This window comes from Trachurus japonicus, chromosome 16 (genome assembly GCF_045865225.1).
Source record: "Trachurus japonicus isolate A0001 chromosome 16, Traja_1.0".
NCBI classification, from domain to species: Eukaryota; Metazoa; Chordata; class Actinopteri; order Carangiformes; family Carangidae; genus Trachurus; species Trachurus japonicus.
This window is the reverse complement of record NC_140922.1, coordinates 23,385,764-23,399,413: the sequence shown is the minus strand read 5'-3', so window position 1 is coordinate 23,399,413 and position 13,650 is coordinate 23,385,764. Positions and strand designations below refer to the sequence as shown.

At 42.1% G+C, this 13,650-nt stretch overlaps 3 protein-coding genes across 3 annotated transcripts; 1 reads left to right on the top strand and 2 right to left on the bottom strand.

The window, feature by feature from the left end:
• Positions 1–219: 219 nt before the first annotated feature.
• Positions 220–4,293, top strand: sack1a (scaffolding CK1 anchoring protein A). Its single transcript, XM_085803367.1, is given in 7 exon segments — positions 220–627; positions 751–903; positions 998–1,116; positions 1,378–1,545; positions 2,702–2,826; positions 2,986–4,268; positions 4,271–4,293. Coding segments are annotated over 7 exon segments (2,166 nt in total). The 5' UTR covers positions 220–332.
• Positions 4,294–4,952: 659 nt separating this feature from the next.
• c16h8orf76 (chromosome 16 C8orf76 homolog) lies at positions 4,953–10,166 on the bottom strand. Its single transcript, XM_085802671.1, has 8 exons — positions 9,917–10,166; positions 8,462–8,563; positions 7,632–7,775; positions 7,155–7,205; positions 6,883–7,027; positions 6,604–6,727; positions 5,749–5,881; positions 4,953–5,628 (listed from the first exon to the last, which is right to left on the bottom strand). The coding sequence occupies exons 1-8, from the start codon at positions 10,019–10,021 to the stop codon at positions 5,479–5,481; spliced, it is 954 nt and encodes a 317-aa protein (XP_085658797.1). The 5' UTR covers positions 10,022–10,166; the 3' UTR covers positions 4,953–5,478.
• Positions 10,167–11,013: 847 nt separating this feature from the next.
• LOC146972449 (uncharacterized) lies at positions 11,014–13,650 on the bottom strand. Its single transcript, XM_085802610.1, has 5 exons — positions 13,595–13,650; positions 13,251–13,339; positions 12,111–12,378; positions 11,655–11,800; positions 11,014–11,367 (listed from the first exon to the last, which is right to left on the bottom strand). Exons 1-5 carry the CDS (start codon positions 13,648–13,650, stop codon positions 11,024–11,026), a joined length of 903 nt encoding a protein of 300 aa, XP_085658736.1. The 3' UTR covers positions 11,014–11,023.

Below are 13,650 nucleotides of genomic sequence, written 5' to 3'. Positions count from 1 at the left end.
CTGACACATGTTGCCACACATTTACCAATATTTTTCTTCTTTCCATGCATAGACATTCTTCCCTCTGCTCTTCTGGCAGGGAGCATCATCATCTGATAGCTCTCACTTCTTCTTACCTGTCACGTCTCATTACTTATAATAAAACCATCTCGCCCTGAGCAGGGGCGTGCCTTTCATTTTCTCTTTAACTTCTCTCTCTAACCTCTCTGTCTCAGCCAGGATTTGCTTCACAGATGTCAAGAGAAACACAGCTAACGCTCTATACTTCAGGCTCCCAGAGTCATGCACAGCTGCCACATCTGTCTGTGCGGAGCGTTGATCAGTGAGGGGCCATGGATGCCAGCAGTATGTCCGTGCTGTGGTACAGAGGGGCCAAACCTCAAGGGAAGGTCAGGCGACGCGTTCAAGACCTCCGCATCCCTTCTTCCTCTTCTTACCCTGACTTGACGACCGTCAGGCCCGCGTTGGACCTGAGCCACAACGAGAGCGCCCGATTGGCTGTGGACGGGCTGCTCAGCCGGGGCGCTGAGGGATACCAGGAGGCGTTAGACGTAGAGGGTGAAGTGGACTTTCTGTCCGAGCTGGAAAAGAACTACATCCTGGAAAACGGGAGAGATGGCAACACAGGTTGTACATGTTTTTTGTTTCTTTTTTTAAATAACATTGTTATTGCTCCTGCCACGCTGGAAACACAAGATTCACTGGATCTAAAAAGAATTAAAATGTGTTTGTTTGCTGCGCCTCACACAGCTGATCCTGGTGCAGATTATTATGATGATGATGGTGACGGTTACAAAGATTTATTTAGCATGTCAGCTGGTTCCAGGTCTGCCACACACTGTCCTGCAGTCTCCACCGACAGTGATGCCACAGTGGCAGGATGTGACCACGGCAGTGTCGAAGGTAAATGTTTGAGGGGCAGAAACAGAAAATCATTATTTATTTTCTTTTTTGTGCCTATTTGCTGCTCTCTGACTTTGGTTCTGTCCCTTTCCAGATGTGGAGTGGACTGATCCTGCGCTGGGCGAACCCAGTGTTGAGCTTTATTTCCAGTCAGAGAGCAGAGCAGTCAGCATGAAAGACCTGGTCAGAGAGTTCATCAGGAAGGCTCACACGGTAGAGCTTGTCTGTCTGTGTGTGTGTGTGTGTGTGTGTGTGTGTGTGTGTGTGTGTGTGTGTGAGAAAGAGAGGAGTGGTTTGTTTGTCTCCATATGTGTGTGTGCAAGCAAAAACGAACATTACATGTCTGTACACGAGAGAGAATATGAAAAATGTCAATATTAGTTCTCTGCAGGTTTTTGCTAAGATGACTGACATCTTAACTAACTGGTATGACTCTGTGTGTGTGTGTGTGTGTGTGTGTGTGTGTGTGTGTAGGCCCTGGCCATAGTGATGGACAGCTTCAGTGACGTGGAGCTGCTCTGTGATCTCCTGGAGGCCAGCAGGAAGAGGAATGTGTCCGTCCACCTGCTGGTGGATCATCTCAACCTGAACCTGTTTGTCACCATGTGGCAGGACCTCAAACTCACCAGTCAAAACTTCCCCGTGAGTCTTTTCATCTCCGTCTCTCCAACATCGACCCTTCTGCCTGCGCGGCTCCCTGGTTCTCTAGTTACAGTACAAAGAAATGATCCAGCAATGGCATAAACTCCTTACATTAAAAAAAAATGCTGGCGAAAACCATCAATCCACACCACACAACCTTGTATCGAAGCCACAAACAACCACAGCTTCACTCCTGCAGCAGTTCTGTGGCTGCCTGTCCGATGTAAACACTACTAGACAGTTTTTGTATGGAAGACACCTTGGCCACTGTGTCAATGTCTATGTCAGCTTTATTTATACATAGCACATTTAAAACAGCCAACTGCCAACCAAAGTGCTTTGCAGTTAAAATAAGAAAAAAAAAGTGAAATATAACAAAGATAAAAGACCCAATAGAGGTGACTGTACTCAGCCAGAGGCCAAGGTGAACAAATGAGTCTTAAGTACTGATTTAAAAGTGGAGAGGCTATTCGCGGTCCGTACATTTCAGTGGTAATGAGTTTCACAGAGTTGGAGCCGTGACTGCAAAGGCTCGATCTCATCTAGTTTTTAAGAGTGATCGAGGAACATCCAAGACCAACTTACAGTAATAAAGTCAGATTATTCAAATCAATCCTGTACCTAACAGGAAGCCAGTGAAGTGAAGTGAAGTGAGACTGTGCACTGTCTCAATTTCAGCGTAGTGCTGAGTCACTGATCAAAGAGCCTGAGCCTGGAGTCCAACCTGTAACCAAAGTGACTGATGTCATTCTGCTGGACTTACATATATATATACATAGACAGCCTGAAACCCAAAAAGTTTTGACACATAATACAGTTTGGAGTCCAAATGTGTCACTGGACAATTTAATTTACAACGTGTTTGTGTATTTGCATGGGCTTTTCTCAAATCACAATGCTTTGACCTCAAAAGGCCACCGTACCTCCAGATATTTTTAGAAAAATAACTGAACTCATTTAACAAACTTAACTATCACACAGTCACTGTCAGCAGCGGGGTAATTGTTTTCTGCTTGCACAAGTAAAAAGTTAATACATGATACATGCAGGGTAACTGCTGTCTCATGCGTGTGTGTGTGTGTGTGTGTGTGTGTGTGTGTGTGTGTGTGTGTGTGTGTGTGTGTGTGTGTGTGTGTGTGTGTGTGTGTGTGTACAGAAACTGTCAGTGCGCAGCGTGGACGGACAGACCTACTGTGCTAAAACTGGCAGGAAGTTGACGGGTCAGATAGCTGAGAGTTTCATCATCGCTGACTGGACTGAAGTGCTGACCGGCTCGTTCAGGTAAACACACACACACACACACACACATAGACAGTGTTTATATGTTGGACACAAATTCATAGTGTGTATTTGCATGTCTGAACAGTGCCACTTCTCTTATTTGATGTTCTCTGTGTGTTTGTGCGTGTGTGTGTGCGTGTGTGTGTGTGGTCGCCTTAGTTTCTCCTGGCTGTCCTGGCAGGTGCATCGAGGTCTTGCTGTTCTTGTAAAGGGCAGTGCCGTCACACCTTTCCATCAGGAGTTCCACAGGCTCTACTCCAGCTCCACACCAGTCCCCGGCTTTGTCACTTTCATTGCTGGGCCTCACACGCCCGCTCCTCACATCACATCATCGCGTGCCGATCAAAACGAAACCTCAGGCTACAGTAAATTGGAATCAAGTCTGACCAAAACAGATAGCTGCTGGGCTTGGATTGAAGATGCTCAAAAGTCTCAGACTAAAGCAAAAAAGCTGGTTTCAACCAGTCCTCAGGACCCAGACCTGGAGTGCAACAGAAGTGCTAACCAGCCTCCACACAGACACACAGGTACAGGTACACAAACACACACAAAACCCTCTCTGCTGCTCCAGAGTGAGTCTGTGGAAAAGCCCAAGCCTGCACTTATCGGTGTCTCTGCACAACGTGATGCAAAAACACAGGCGGAGAAGAATCAGATCAGTCTTTCTAAAACTCTGGCTCAGACCCACGTCTCATCGTACCATCAGCCTCAGCCTGCCGGTCTCACCGTCGCCACCGCTACACCTGAAGAGAGGGCGACGATTCACAAGTCAAACCCCACACATGAACAACATCGGACCGCCTGTCTCCAGTCCACCGGGAAGAAGGACTCAGACCTCGATTACGACCGTCCTGGTGCCGAAGGACTCGTCCCACAGCAGAGGAGCAGAAACAGACCGACTCAGCCCTCAGGCGTCGCTGCAGGTCTCAACGTACAGTGGAACTACTTACCCAAGGTGGAGTTTCAATCTGATAACTCCATATTTCTGTCTCCTCTCACGTCACAGCAACAAGCAATAGCAGGGCTTCAGTTTCTTTTGAGTCAGTCACGAGGACAGACATCCGGGCTCCAACACAACGTCTCCTCCGCCTTTGAAACCAGGAGACATCAGCTCCAGAGGCATCACTCGTTCCCGGCCGCAGAGGCTGCGGCGGCGGCGGCCACAATGGGGCCTCAGCTCCAGACGGACTCTGAGCTGTTCCACCCAGCGCTGAGAGCCTCCCAGCAGCCCAGACCCCCTCCCATGCTGAACTGGATGCTCCAGAGTCACGCCGCAAGGTCCAGGCTGGTGGTCCGGACCAACTCCTTCGACGCGACCTGCTGGGGGAGGCAGAGGACGGGCGGGCCGGCGGGCTGGAGGACAGCGCACGGCAACATGAACGCCACGTTGGAAAGGAGCAACAGCTTGAACGACAGACACACAGGAGGGTTCAAAGGAGCAGGAGGCCGAACATAACCAAGACCTGACAGAAACATGCCGGAGGCAGGTATATGCATATTCATACACCCACTAGACCTGTGTGAGTAGTTTAGTCCAGTGGTTCTGAAACTTTTTTTACATCAAGGACCTAAACTGACGCAAATTAGACCACAGACCCCCCCCCCTACCACTGGACAAAATGTTGAAAATACACAAATATTGGTTCCGGGACTGAATAACTTTACTTTTTTAGTCAATCTACGTTCAAATTAGGGCCAATGGTGTGAAATTTTTGAAAAACTTTAGAGAAATTGCCAGTAAAAAATTGAATTTTTCTCAAGGACCCCACTTTGAGAACCACTGGTTTCGTCAACAAATATTTGCTGATCTATTTTTTTTTTTTTTTGTATTTTTGGGGGGCTTTTATGCCTTTAATTGATAAGATAGTTAGAGAGCGATACCTTTAAACCTTTAAGGTCTGCAATGTGTTTTGTAATTATTTGTTATTGTGTACTCGGGGTGAAAGTGGAGTGCTCTATGCACACCACCAAGGGTGTTTACAGTTATTTAGGTTATTATTATATTATATTAGCATTCTGCTCAGGTTGGTTGGAGATAGTCCGGGCGTTGGCACAAAACAACACAATGATACGTCAGCGTCCTGCGATGGGAGCAGTAATCAGGCAGTGAAGTGGAAACAGTACAACAGGTGTGACGAGACTTTTTTTTATTCATGTAATGCGTCTCTGTAGGCTGTGAAAATGATTTGCGTATTTCCACTGTTAAAAATAAACAAAACAAGCATAAACACAGCATGTTTGTGTTTGATGATATGTGAATAAGGCAAAAAGTTACATGTTTGGCAGAACATTCAAAAACAACTTTGTTTCCTGGTCATAATATTTCACACTTTAGGAAGTGGATGAAACATTCATGGATCTGTGTGTGTGTGGGCTGTTTGAACTATGACTACATTCACTGTGTGCTTTGCTTACATTGAGAGATGAACATGAATTATTCATTTACATCTGAACAGTGTAATGCATATCTGTGAGTATTGTTTTGAGATTTACAGCATTAAAAGTTAACCTTTGACCTCCAGAAGTACATGGACTTATTCTGACATCAGTAAAGCTCAGCAGACATAATGTGCACTTGGAGTTGGAGGTTTTCACTGCATTGACTCTGTGGTCGTCCTTCCTGTCTGACGTCTTCTCTGTGAAAAGTCGACATCAGGTCTTTGTGTCAGTCTCTAAACCTTCAGTCTGTAAGATCTTGTTCCACCAGCGCTCTGTGAAGTTCTGCATGTACACACTGGCCAGACTCTCCCCGTCCTGGTAGTCCTCCCTCATCTTCTCTGGGATCAGGTCCTCTGACATCACCTGGGAGATGACACAGAGAGAAAAGCTGAGCTAACTCACCTGAACTGACCCTGAACTGCCTGCACGGTTCAGGTCCTGACACAGCATGTGCAGCCACAACGAGGATCATCATGTGCTCACCTCGGTCAGAGCCTGAAGCGTTGATTCCTTGGGATTTAGCCTCTGCAGAGCCTCGTCTGAGGCCTGAAGGCAGCTTTCACTGCGCTGCAGCACGAAGGAGGACTGCTGCTGCCGGAGGATTCGCAGCAGGAGTCTGCCGAGGCAAAACGCACACAGAGACGACAAAACCTTGTGATTGAGCTGATGTTTTACTTCAGGACCAGTTGCTCTCTCTACAGTGATGATTAACCATTACAATGTTTCTTATCATTACAGTAAAACAGTTGATATTTTAATGTATATACACTGCTGTACCAGTCAAAAGTTTGGACACACCTTGTCAGTCAATGTTTTTTCTTTATTTTCATTACATTCTCATTCTACATTGTAGATTCAAACTGAAGACATTTAAACTATGAAAGAACACATGTGAAATTATGTAATAAACAAAAAAAGTGTTAAACAAAGCAGAAAATATTTTAGATTTTTGGAAGTAGCCACCATTTTCTTTGATGACAGCTTTTTGTACACTTTTGATTCTGTCATCAGCTTCATGAGGTCGTCACCTGGAACGGTTTTCCAACCATCTTGAAGGAGTTCCCAGAGCGGTGCTGAGCACTTGCTGGCTGTTTTGCCTTCACTCTGTGGTCCAACTCATCCTAAACCATCTTAATTGGGTTTAGGTCAGGTGATCAGACTTACCGTATGTGTTAATTAACACTTTTCTGTTTACTATATAAACCCATGTGTGTTCCTCCATTGTTTTGATGTATGAATCTACACTGTAGAAAGCGATACAAATAAAGAAAGACCATTTAAAGAGAAGTTGTGTCCAAACTTTTGACCGGTAGTGTAGTAATTACTGCTGTACAGTACCTTGTCCTGATGAAGGAAGTGCAAGCTTTGAGTCGGATTCTGTCGTCATCGAGCTCTGCTGCCTCTTCCTGCTGCTCCTCGATCTCTCCGACCTTCTGCTCTTCAGCTGAGTCACAACTGGATCCTGGTAGTGGTGCAAACAGATGACAGATCATCAGTCAACGTTTTTATCTACGAGAGCTAGACCATTCATTCAAATCTGTTGTAAAAGAAACAACAACAACAAAAAACAGAAGTTATATGGGAGGTAAATGAGATGGCGGCTGAAGTCAAGTCTACCTGTGGGTCTGCTGTTGTCCAGCAGCTGCAAACACATCTGGCCCAGGCTGAACCAGTGCCAGGGGTTGAACGGCAGCACGCTGCAAAGCTGCTGGAGAGATGACATCTCCGGTCCCACAGCTCCAAAATGGTGGTAGATGTTGACCTGTAATTAAAGATTTCACCTCAGGTAACAACATAATAGTGTTGTTACATTTTCATAGAATAAATGGTGAATGGGCACAAAGGTGGAGATGTGTTTGTATCAGGGTGAGTGTAATGTTCCTGCTGACCTTCAGCAGGAGGAGGCTGGTCAGGTGACAGGTGTTAGAGGCGTCTTTGCTCTGTGAAGAGATGATGGAGAAATAACCAATTAACACAATTAGACTGTTCTCCGAGCCCGAGACTTTAAGATATCTTACTGACTCTTTAGTCGGCTTTGAAATTCAACTAGCTCCCTTCAGATAAGTTAACCATCAAAGAGACCATCTGCTCAACTTCAATTATCAAAGTCATGTTAATGTTTCAAGCCGTCCGGGGTGGTGAGTTCACGTGCTGCTGGGAAGCCAACATCCACAATTCATGCGACAGCTGCACCACACAGCAGCTGCAGTGCTGAGTGACAATAAGCAAATGTGGAGTCTGGTGTATCAAACAGTCCTGATTGGCTGAGTGAGCTGACTTAATAGGGTAAATGAGAAAATAAATGCTGACTCCAAAAGAAAAAAAACAAACATTTGAGTTTTGATGAGCTGACTTTAATATCATACCAGTGAGTCGGCCAACTCCAGCGCTCTGTCCCTCTGCCCCAGTTTGGTGCAGCATCGGGCCATCGCCTCCAGTACATCTCGTCTGATGGTCAAGTTGTTGTCAGCGATCCACTCCAGACAGCAGCTGTATGCGTCCAGGGCTTTCTGTGTAGAAGAAACACAACAAGGTCTTTAACACCTCAAAGTTGACAGTTAATAGAGAGACGTTAGCATGTGCTGGAAATAAACTACTTTATTATGATTAGACTAAATGACATATACTGTACACTTTTGATATCCATACCATAGGAATATATATATATATATATATAGTTCAATAGCATACTCAATATTGTTTTATAATATGTCCTCCCTCAGAGTGAGTTGGCCTCTAAGCCTTTCTTCTGAATGGCTGACATCCATTACTAAATGCAAATGCAAGTTTAATATTACACTTCTTTGGAAGACTGTGCTGTGATATATTTGCCTCCCGGTACTGTGTTGTTAGTACAACAAACAGTATTTACTGTATTTAGCAACTCGATCTCCTTCATAGAAAACATGAAAATCTAACTTTCCACAATCACAACTTTATATCACAACAATTTAACCCCCTTCGAGTTTAAATGTGATGTGGGTCACAGAGGGTTTCCTGTGCTGTTTCCTCCAAAAATGTCTTGTGCTAATTATAATACATATCAGACTCTAAAAACATGGCAAGTGATAGTAAGAAAAAGCAGAGCAGTGACGACACAACACTGACGACTCTCTCTGACCGGTCGGTATCACAGTGGTGGTTGTCTGTCTCTAATACTGGTGAACCACAGAGATCTATTTAAAGTTAGACGTACCTGATAGTTGCCCCGTCTCACAGCAAGGTCACCTCTGAACTTGTAAACTTTCTGCTTCTCCAAAGGATCGTCTGTGTCGAGGGCAACGCTCTCACAAAACCACTGTGGAGAGAAACAGCAGGAGGAGAGAAGATGAAGATGAGTCTGCTGCTTCATTAAGTATTAGTATCATAAAACAACTGGAGCTGACTGTAGCTGTGTGTCATGTTAGAGACAAAACAGGATGGTGTAGTAGCCATTTGACAAGTCAATTTAGCCAAAACCAGAAGAAGAAAAACTTTCATTTTTTTTAGAAAATAAAATATCATTATTATGTTTTTCTTATTTTGAACATGTAAAACAAAATAAGGCACAATTTCTATTTGTTTCTTCGTCTGTAAATAACAAACAAGTTGAAGAACAAAAATTGGACACAAAAACACAAACGCATAATCATACGTGCTTATTGAATATCACCCCTTTTCCACAAATCATGAATAGACTACTTGTCCCACTTCCTTAATTGTCCTTCGTTATATTGTTTATGTTAGGGGAAAAAAAGAAGGTAAAAAAAAAATTAAAAAGTAAGTACTTATTGTTTAAACACCCTCTTCCCTATAACTCTCAAGAGTCATTGTTTTGACCTTAGTTTTGAACTGCTCCATGTTTGGACATTGCTTTAATTCAACCTTTTACTTGTAGTTCTTACTTTGCTTTTGTGAAGTTAAAACAATCCCCTTAAATTATATTTTCCTTCACTTCCTGTAATTGATTTTTTCTTTTTTTGCTTTGAACATGATTTGTGCTGTTTGATATTCAATTAGATCTCTAAGTTTTAGTATCCTTGACTGTAAAAACAATAGATGTTTATGGTCCCTGTAGCCAACTCTGTAATTAATCCTGTAGAATGTGTATGAGATTGTAGTGAACTCTAATAATTGTTGCCCCATATCTACGCACAGTTTAAACTGAGACTGGTGCAGGCATATGTGGCAAATTGGTCTTTTTAATCCAACCCGTCAAATATTGATACAGAATTGTCCAAATTATAGCAAAGATCACAAACTTTGATGCCCCTGAGCCAAAAGGTTTGTCCACCTCTGGACTAGTGAGCAGTAGAGAGTGTGTTAGTGGTGTGTGTTATCTCTCGAACCTGTTGTTTCTTCTTCTTGTACCGTGAGCAGCTTCATTGGGGAAATTCACAAAGTGATAAAATACAGAGAGGAGATGTAAATATGACCTGAGGGAACAGTCTTCACCTGCAGCCTCACTCAGTTTGACTCACTGACCATGTGTGTTGTCTTTTTGGTCAATGAAAGCAGCTGACACCCAGTTAGATTTGTTCCTGTTTTTAGGATATTAATATTAATATTAACCTGTGTCTTCTGTGTAATATCTTAGGACAATTTAGTGAAAATAAGTAGCCTAACTAATATTAACATGACGTAGAAAAGAGACGGAGAGAAAAACACAAACCTCTGGTTCACACAGTTTAGCGTTGTATGACGACACAGACACACACACTCGGTCTCTGGCCTCTGAAAACACAGAGTCGTCAAACGTGCTTCCTAAAATCTCCATCTGGACAGCAACAGCGGCATTAAACTCACACACTTCGGTTTAAAAAAAACAAACGAAAACGTATAAAAAATAGCTAACTGCAGCTCGCACGGTTTGTTTACACCCTCGTGGTTGCACAGTCTTTAAACTGCTCGACAGATACAACGTCTAGTGACTATAGTTCCGGGCAGAAATGTTCCGTTTGGTGCAATCAAAGACGGTTTTAGTATTTGCACCAGGACGGTCTGCTTGCTGTGTTTTATCTACGGTTTTAGTATCTTTGGTTCAATGCTGGGGGAAAAAGAAATAGAAAAAGAAAAGCGCAGCACACTCAAAAATATGCAAGTATCTCAATGTTTATTGAACACAAGCACGCATAACAAAGATCAGGTTTAAGTCTTCACAATGCCCAAGTCAAACCACACATGAATATAAGTAGGCTAGTGCACATAGATAATGTATTTTCTATCCATTCAGAAGAAATAAAACATGCAATTCAAAATAGCCTATACAAAAAATAATAATAACAAAAAAATACACCATGAAGGCTGTAAATGAAAATGTTTGCAAAATAGGTAGCCTATGTAGACACACATATAATGGCTGTGCATTTTCCAGTGTCTGTAAATTGGAGATTCACAAACATTTCTGAATATCTTTTTTTCATATTATACATTAATCAACAACATGAATTCAGGATCCATTTTCAATAGGAAATTAAGAAAAAAAAAAAAACCTTTCTTAATTGTCAAACATACATGATTACATTTCAAAGAAGTTTCAGAACACACAGTAAAGCAAATTTGATAAACAATTGCAGTTAACAAAACAGCAAACTATTATCTAATTTAACAAAAAAGTAGGCTATTGTTTTTTACAGACGATGTTGAGGTGAAACGGAGCTCCTCTTTACTTCATCCTGTCTGTTTTATCTGGACAACTAACGCCCAGAGACAAACACGAGAGGAAAATCTGTCACAATGTTCAAATTAAAGCATGACCAAAACAAAACCTTAATTTCTCTTACTTTGTACAGATGAAATTGTAAGTCAGATTGTCAGGCTTAGTGTACCATTTCCCATCTGCTTTGTTCATGGCCACACTCATATCGCACTCCTCGATTTTGGCAGAATTGGCAAAATTGTTGTAGTCTAAGCTATGACTTTGGATCCAGAACCAGAACCCCAGGGTGCAGGTGTAGCGAAGGCCCAGCCACACGTAGGGAGTGTCGGCCTCTCTGACCTCGGCCTCAGCCCAGGCCTGATCCCGCTCATCAAGAATGGAGGCCAGGTCCCTGTGATGTTCCCTGCAGTAGTACAGGGCATGTTCCCACGTCTTCTTCTCTGTGATCAGTACAAAAGGGGATGCTAGGAAAAAGAGAGAGAGAAAAACAATGAGTAAAGGGAAACACAAAATGATTTTTACATAGCACATAAGAGAGAGTGAACATCTGAGAGAGAAACAGGAGGCTGCAACATGGAGGGTCACACTAAAATAACCACCAATTTATTTTATTTGCTTACCGCTCTTGCATGAATTTGTCAACATTTTATTGGAAAGTAACAGTTTCAGTATTAACTCGTGTGTGGCTACCAATAAGCAATTTACAATATGTGTGAACTGCACCAAATAAGCATGAGAACATATGTTGTACCTTGGCCCCAGTGCCAGATCGTCACCTCACACAGAACCAAATGCTCTGATTGTTTTGTCACAGTGATGTTACGTGCCAGCTCTCCTCCTTCAAGTAAATGAAGGCAATTCTCTTCCCCTTTCTTGAAGCGGTCAATAGTTATAGATCTGGAAAGGAGGAACATATGAACATAACATAACGTTAGGGGGAGATAAATAGCGTTGGCAGAGGGATGTTTGTGTTTTTGAGCTGAAAACTCTTTTTTCTTTTTAGAACTATAGAAACTGAAAGTTTAGTAACTTTGCAGCAACACTGAGTTTCTATCCGCATGAGTTGGGGAACTTACTTTTAAACAACTTATAAACTTAAACTGTAACCATTCAACATCAAGCCACAGGAGTGCAAGTTAGAAATGTCTATTATGACCAGAAACGGAAATATGAAATAAAGCAGCTCAACACAACATGAAGGCATTACTGTTTCCCAATGATGATCTGAGCATTGTGTAGGTCTATGCCAAGGGTGTCAGATTGTATATTGTAGATGCAGAAACAGGAAATGTTGAAGAGAGTCTTTAGGTCAATAGTCCAGAGGTGGGGGCCCCCCTCGATGCTGTGGGCACAAGTCAAATTATTCCCATCGATGGCTCTCTGGGAGTAGAATGTGATATCGGTGTCTACGAAGTTTGATGACTGATTAGTGAATGTTTTCTGCGGGTCTACCGGTATTTTCTCTCCACAACCATCTGTTGTTGAAAACAAAAAATCAATATCAGTTCCTTGATATGTTTATTATAGAAATATTACTATACTTTTTTGTCACAACTTGAGAGAGTTTACACAAATTCCTGCAAAGATATGCATTTAATCTTACCTGCACTAGTGGTGAATTCATAGGAGGAATCTGTAAAATGTGCAGAAAATTATTTTAGAATTCCAGTTACCAAGTTTCTTTTTTTCATGTAGTTGCATGTGATGTTATTGCTTGTTGCAGTTTTTAGCTATGATAAAAAAATGTGATGTCTTTAGATTAACACAGAATTTATTGAGGTAGAGTTATACAGTTAGATCAGTGTGTTTTTCCCTAAAGTATCGGTAAACAGAGGTGGAAAGATATGCGTTTCCATTGAATCAGCTGTAAAATATGAAACGGCAGAAAATTATTTTAACATTCCTGTTACCAGGGTTTTTTTTGTTTGTCTTTTTGAATTTGAATTAAAATCTGAATTTCTTGTGGAGTTGTAGTAAAAAATCAACTGGACTTCTTCTCATGTTTGAATTAAATTTGAATCTGAAATGATTTATTCAGGATAGCCCCTTGAGATGAATCATCTCATTTTCAAGGGGGTTCTTCCACAAAATGATACAAACAATACAAAGTCGTTTCATGTATTGCATGTGATATTGTTGTTGCGGTTTTTAGCAATTCCTGTTCCAATAAAAAAATAGAAATAAATAAATAAATAATGTAATTGCCTGTAATATCATTGCTTTTTGCAATTTTTAGAAACTGCTTACACACTAAAAGTGTTTGTTTCTAGACAAAAGCATCAAAAACTCAACAACTGTTTTGCAAAAAATAATTATATTAAATATTGATCATTTAAAGGATCATTACCAATCATGAGCATTTGATGAGCCATCAGAGATGTGAGCAACAGAGTCCACAGCATCTTGACCGCAGCGGAGAAGAGCAAGATCAGCCGTCTACAGACAAGTTAAATGTTCTGCACAAATGAACACAGAAATAATTCAAGGGCGGTAACAGTTTTCAACTTCTTTTAAACTGCACATGCACAAATACTCAAATGTAATTCTCAGAGACAGAGACAAACATTTTGTCAGGTGTGAAACAAATTCTTACCTTGTCAGCCCGTTTTTCTCTCTACACCGTTTTCAATATGACGCCCTCTCCAAGCCACAGCTGGGTTTATACTCCACACCAACTCAGAATAACGTCACCGCCCATCGTCGGATTCTCCTCCTCTGGAAGAGTCATTCGCCCCCTTCAAACACAT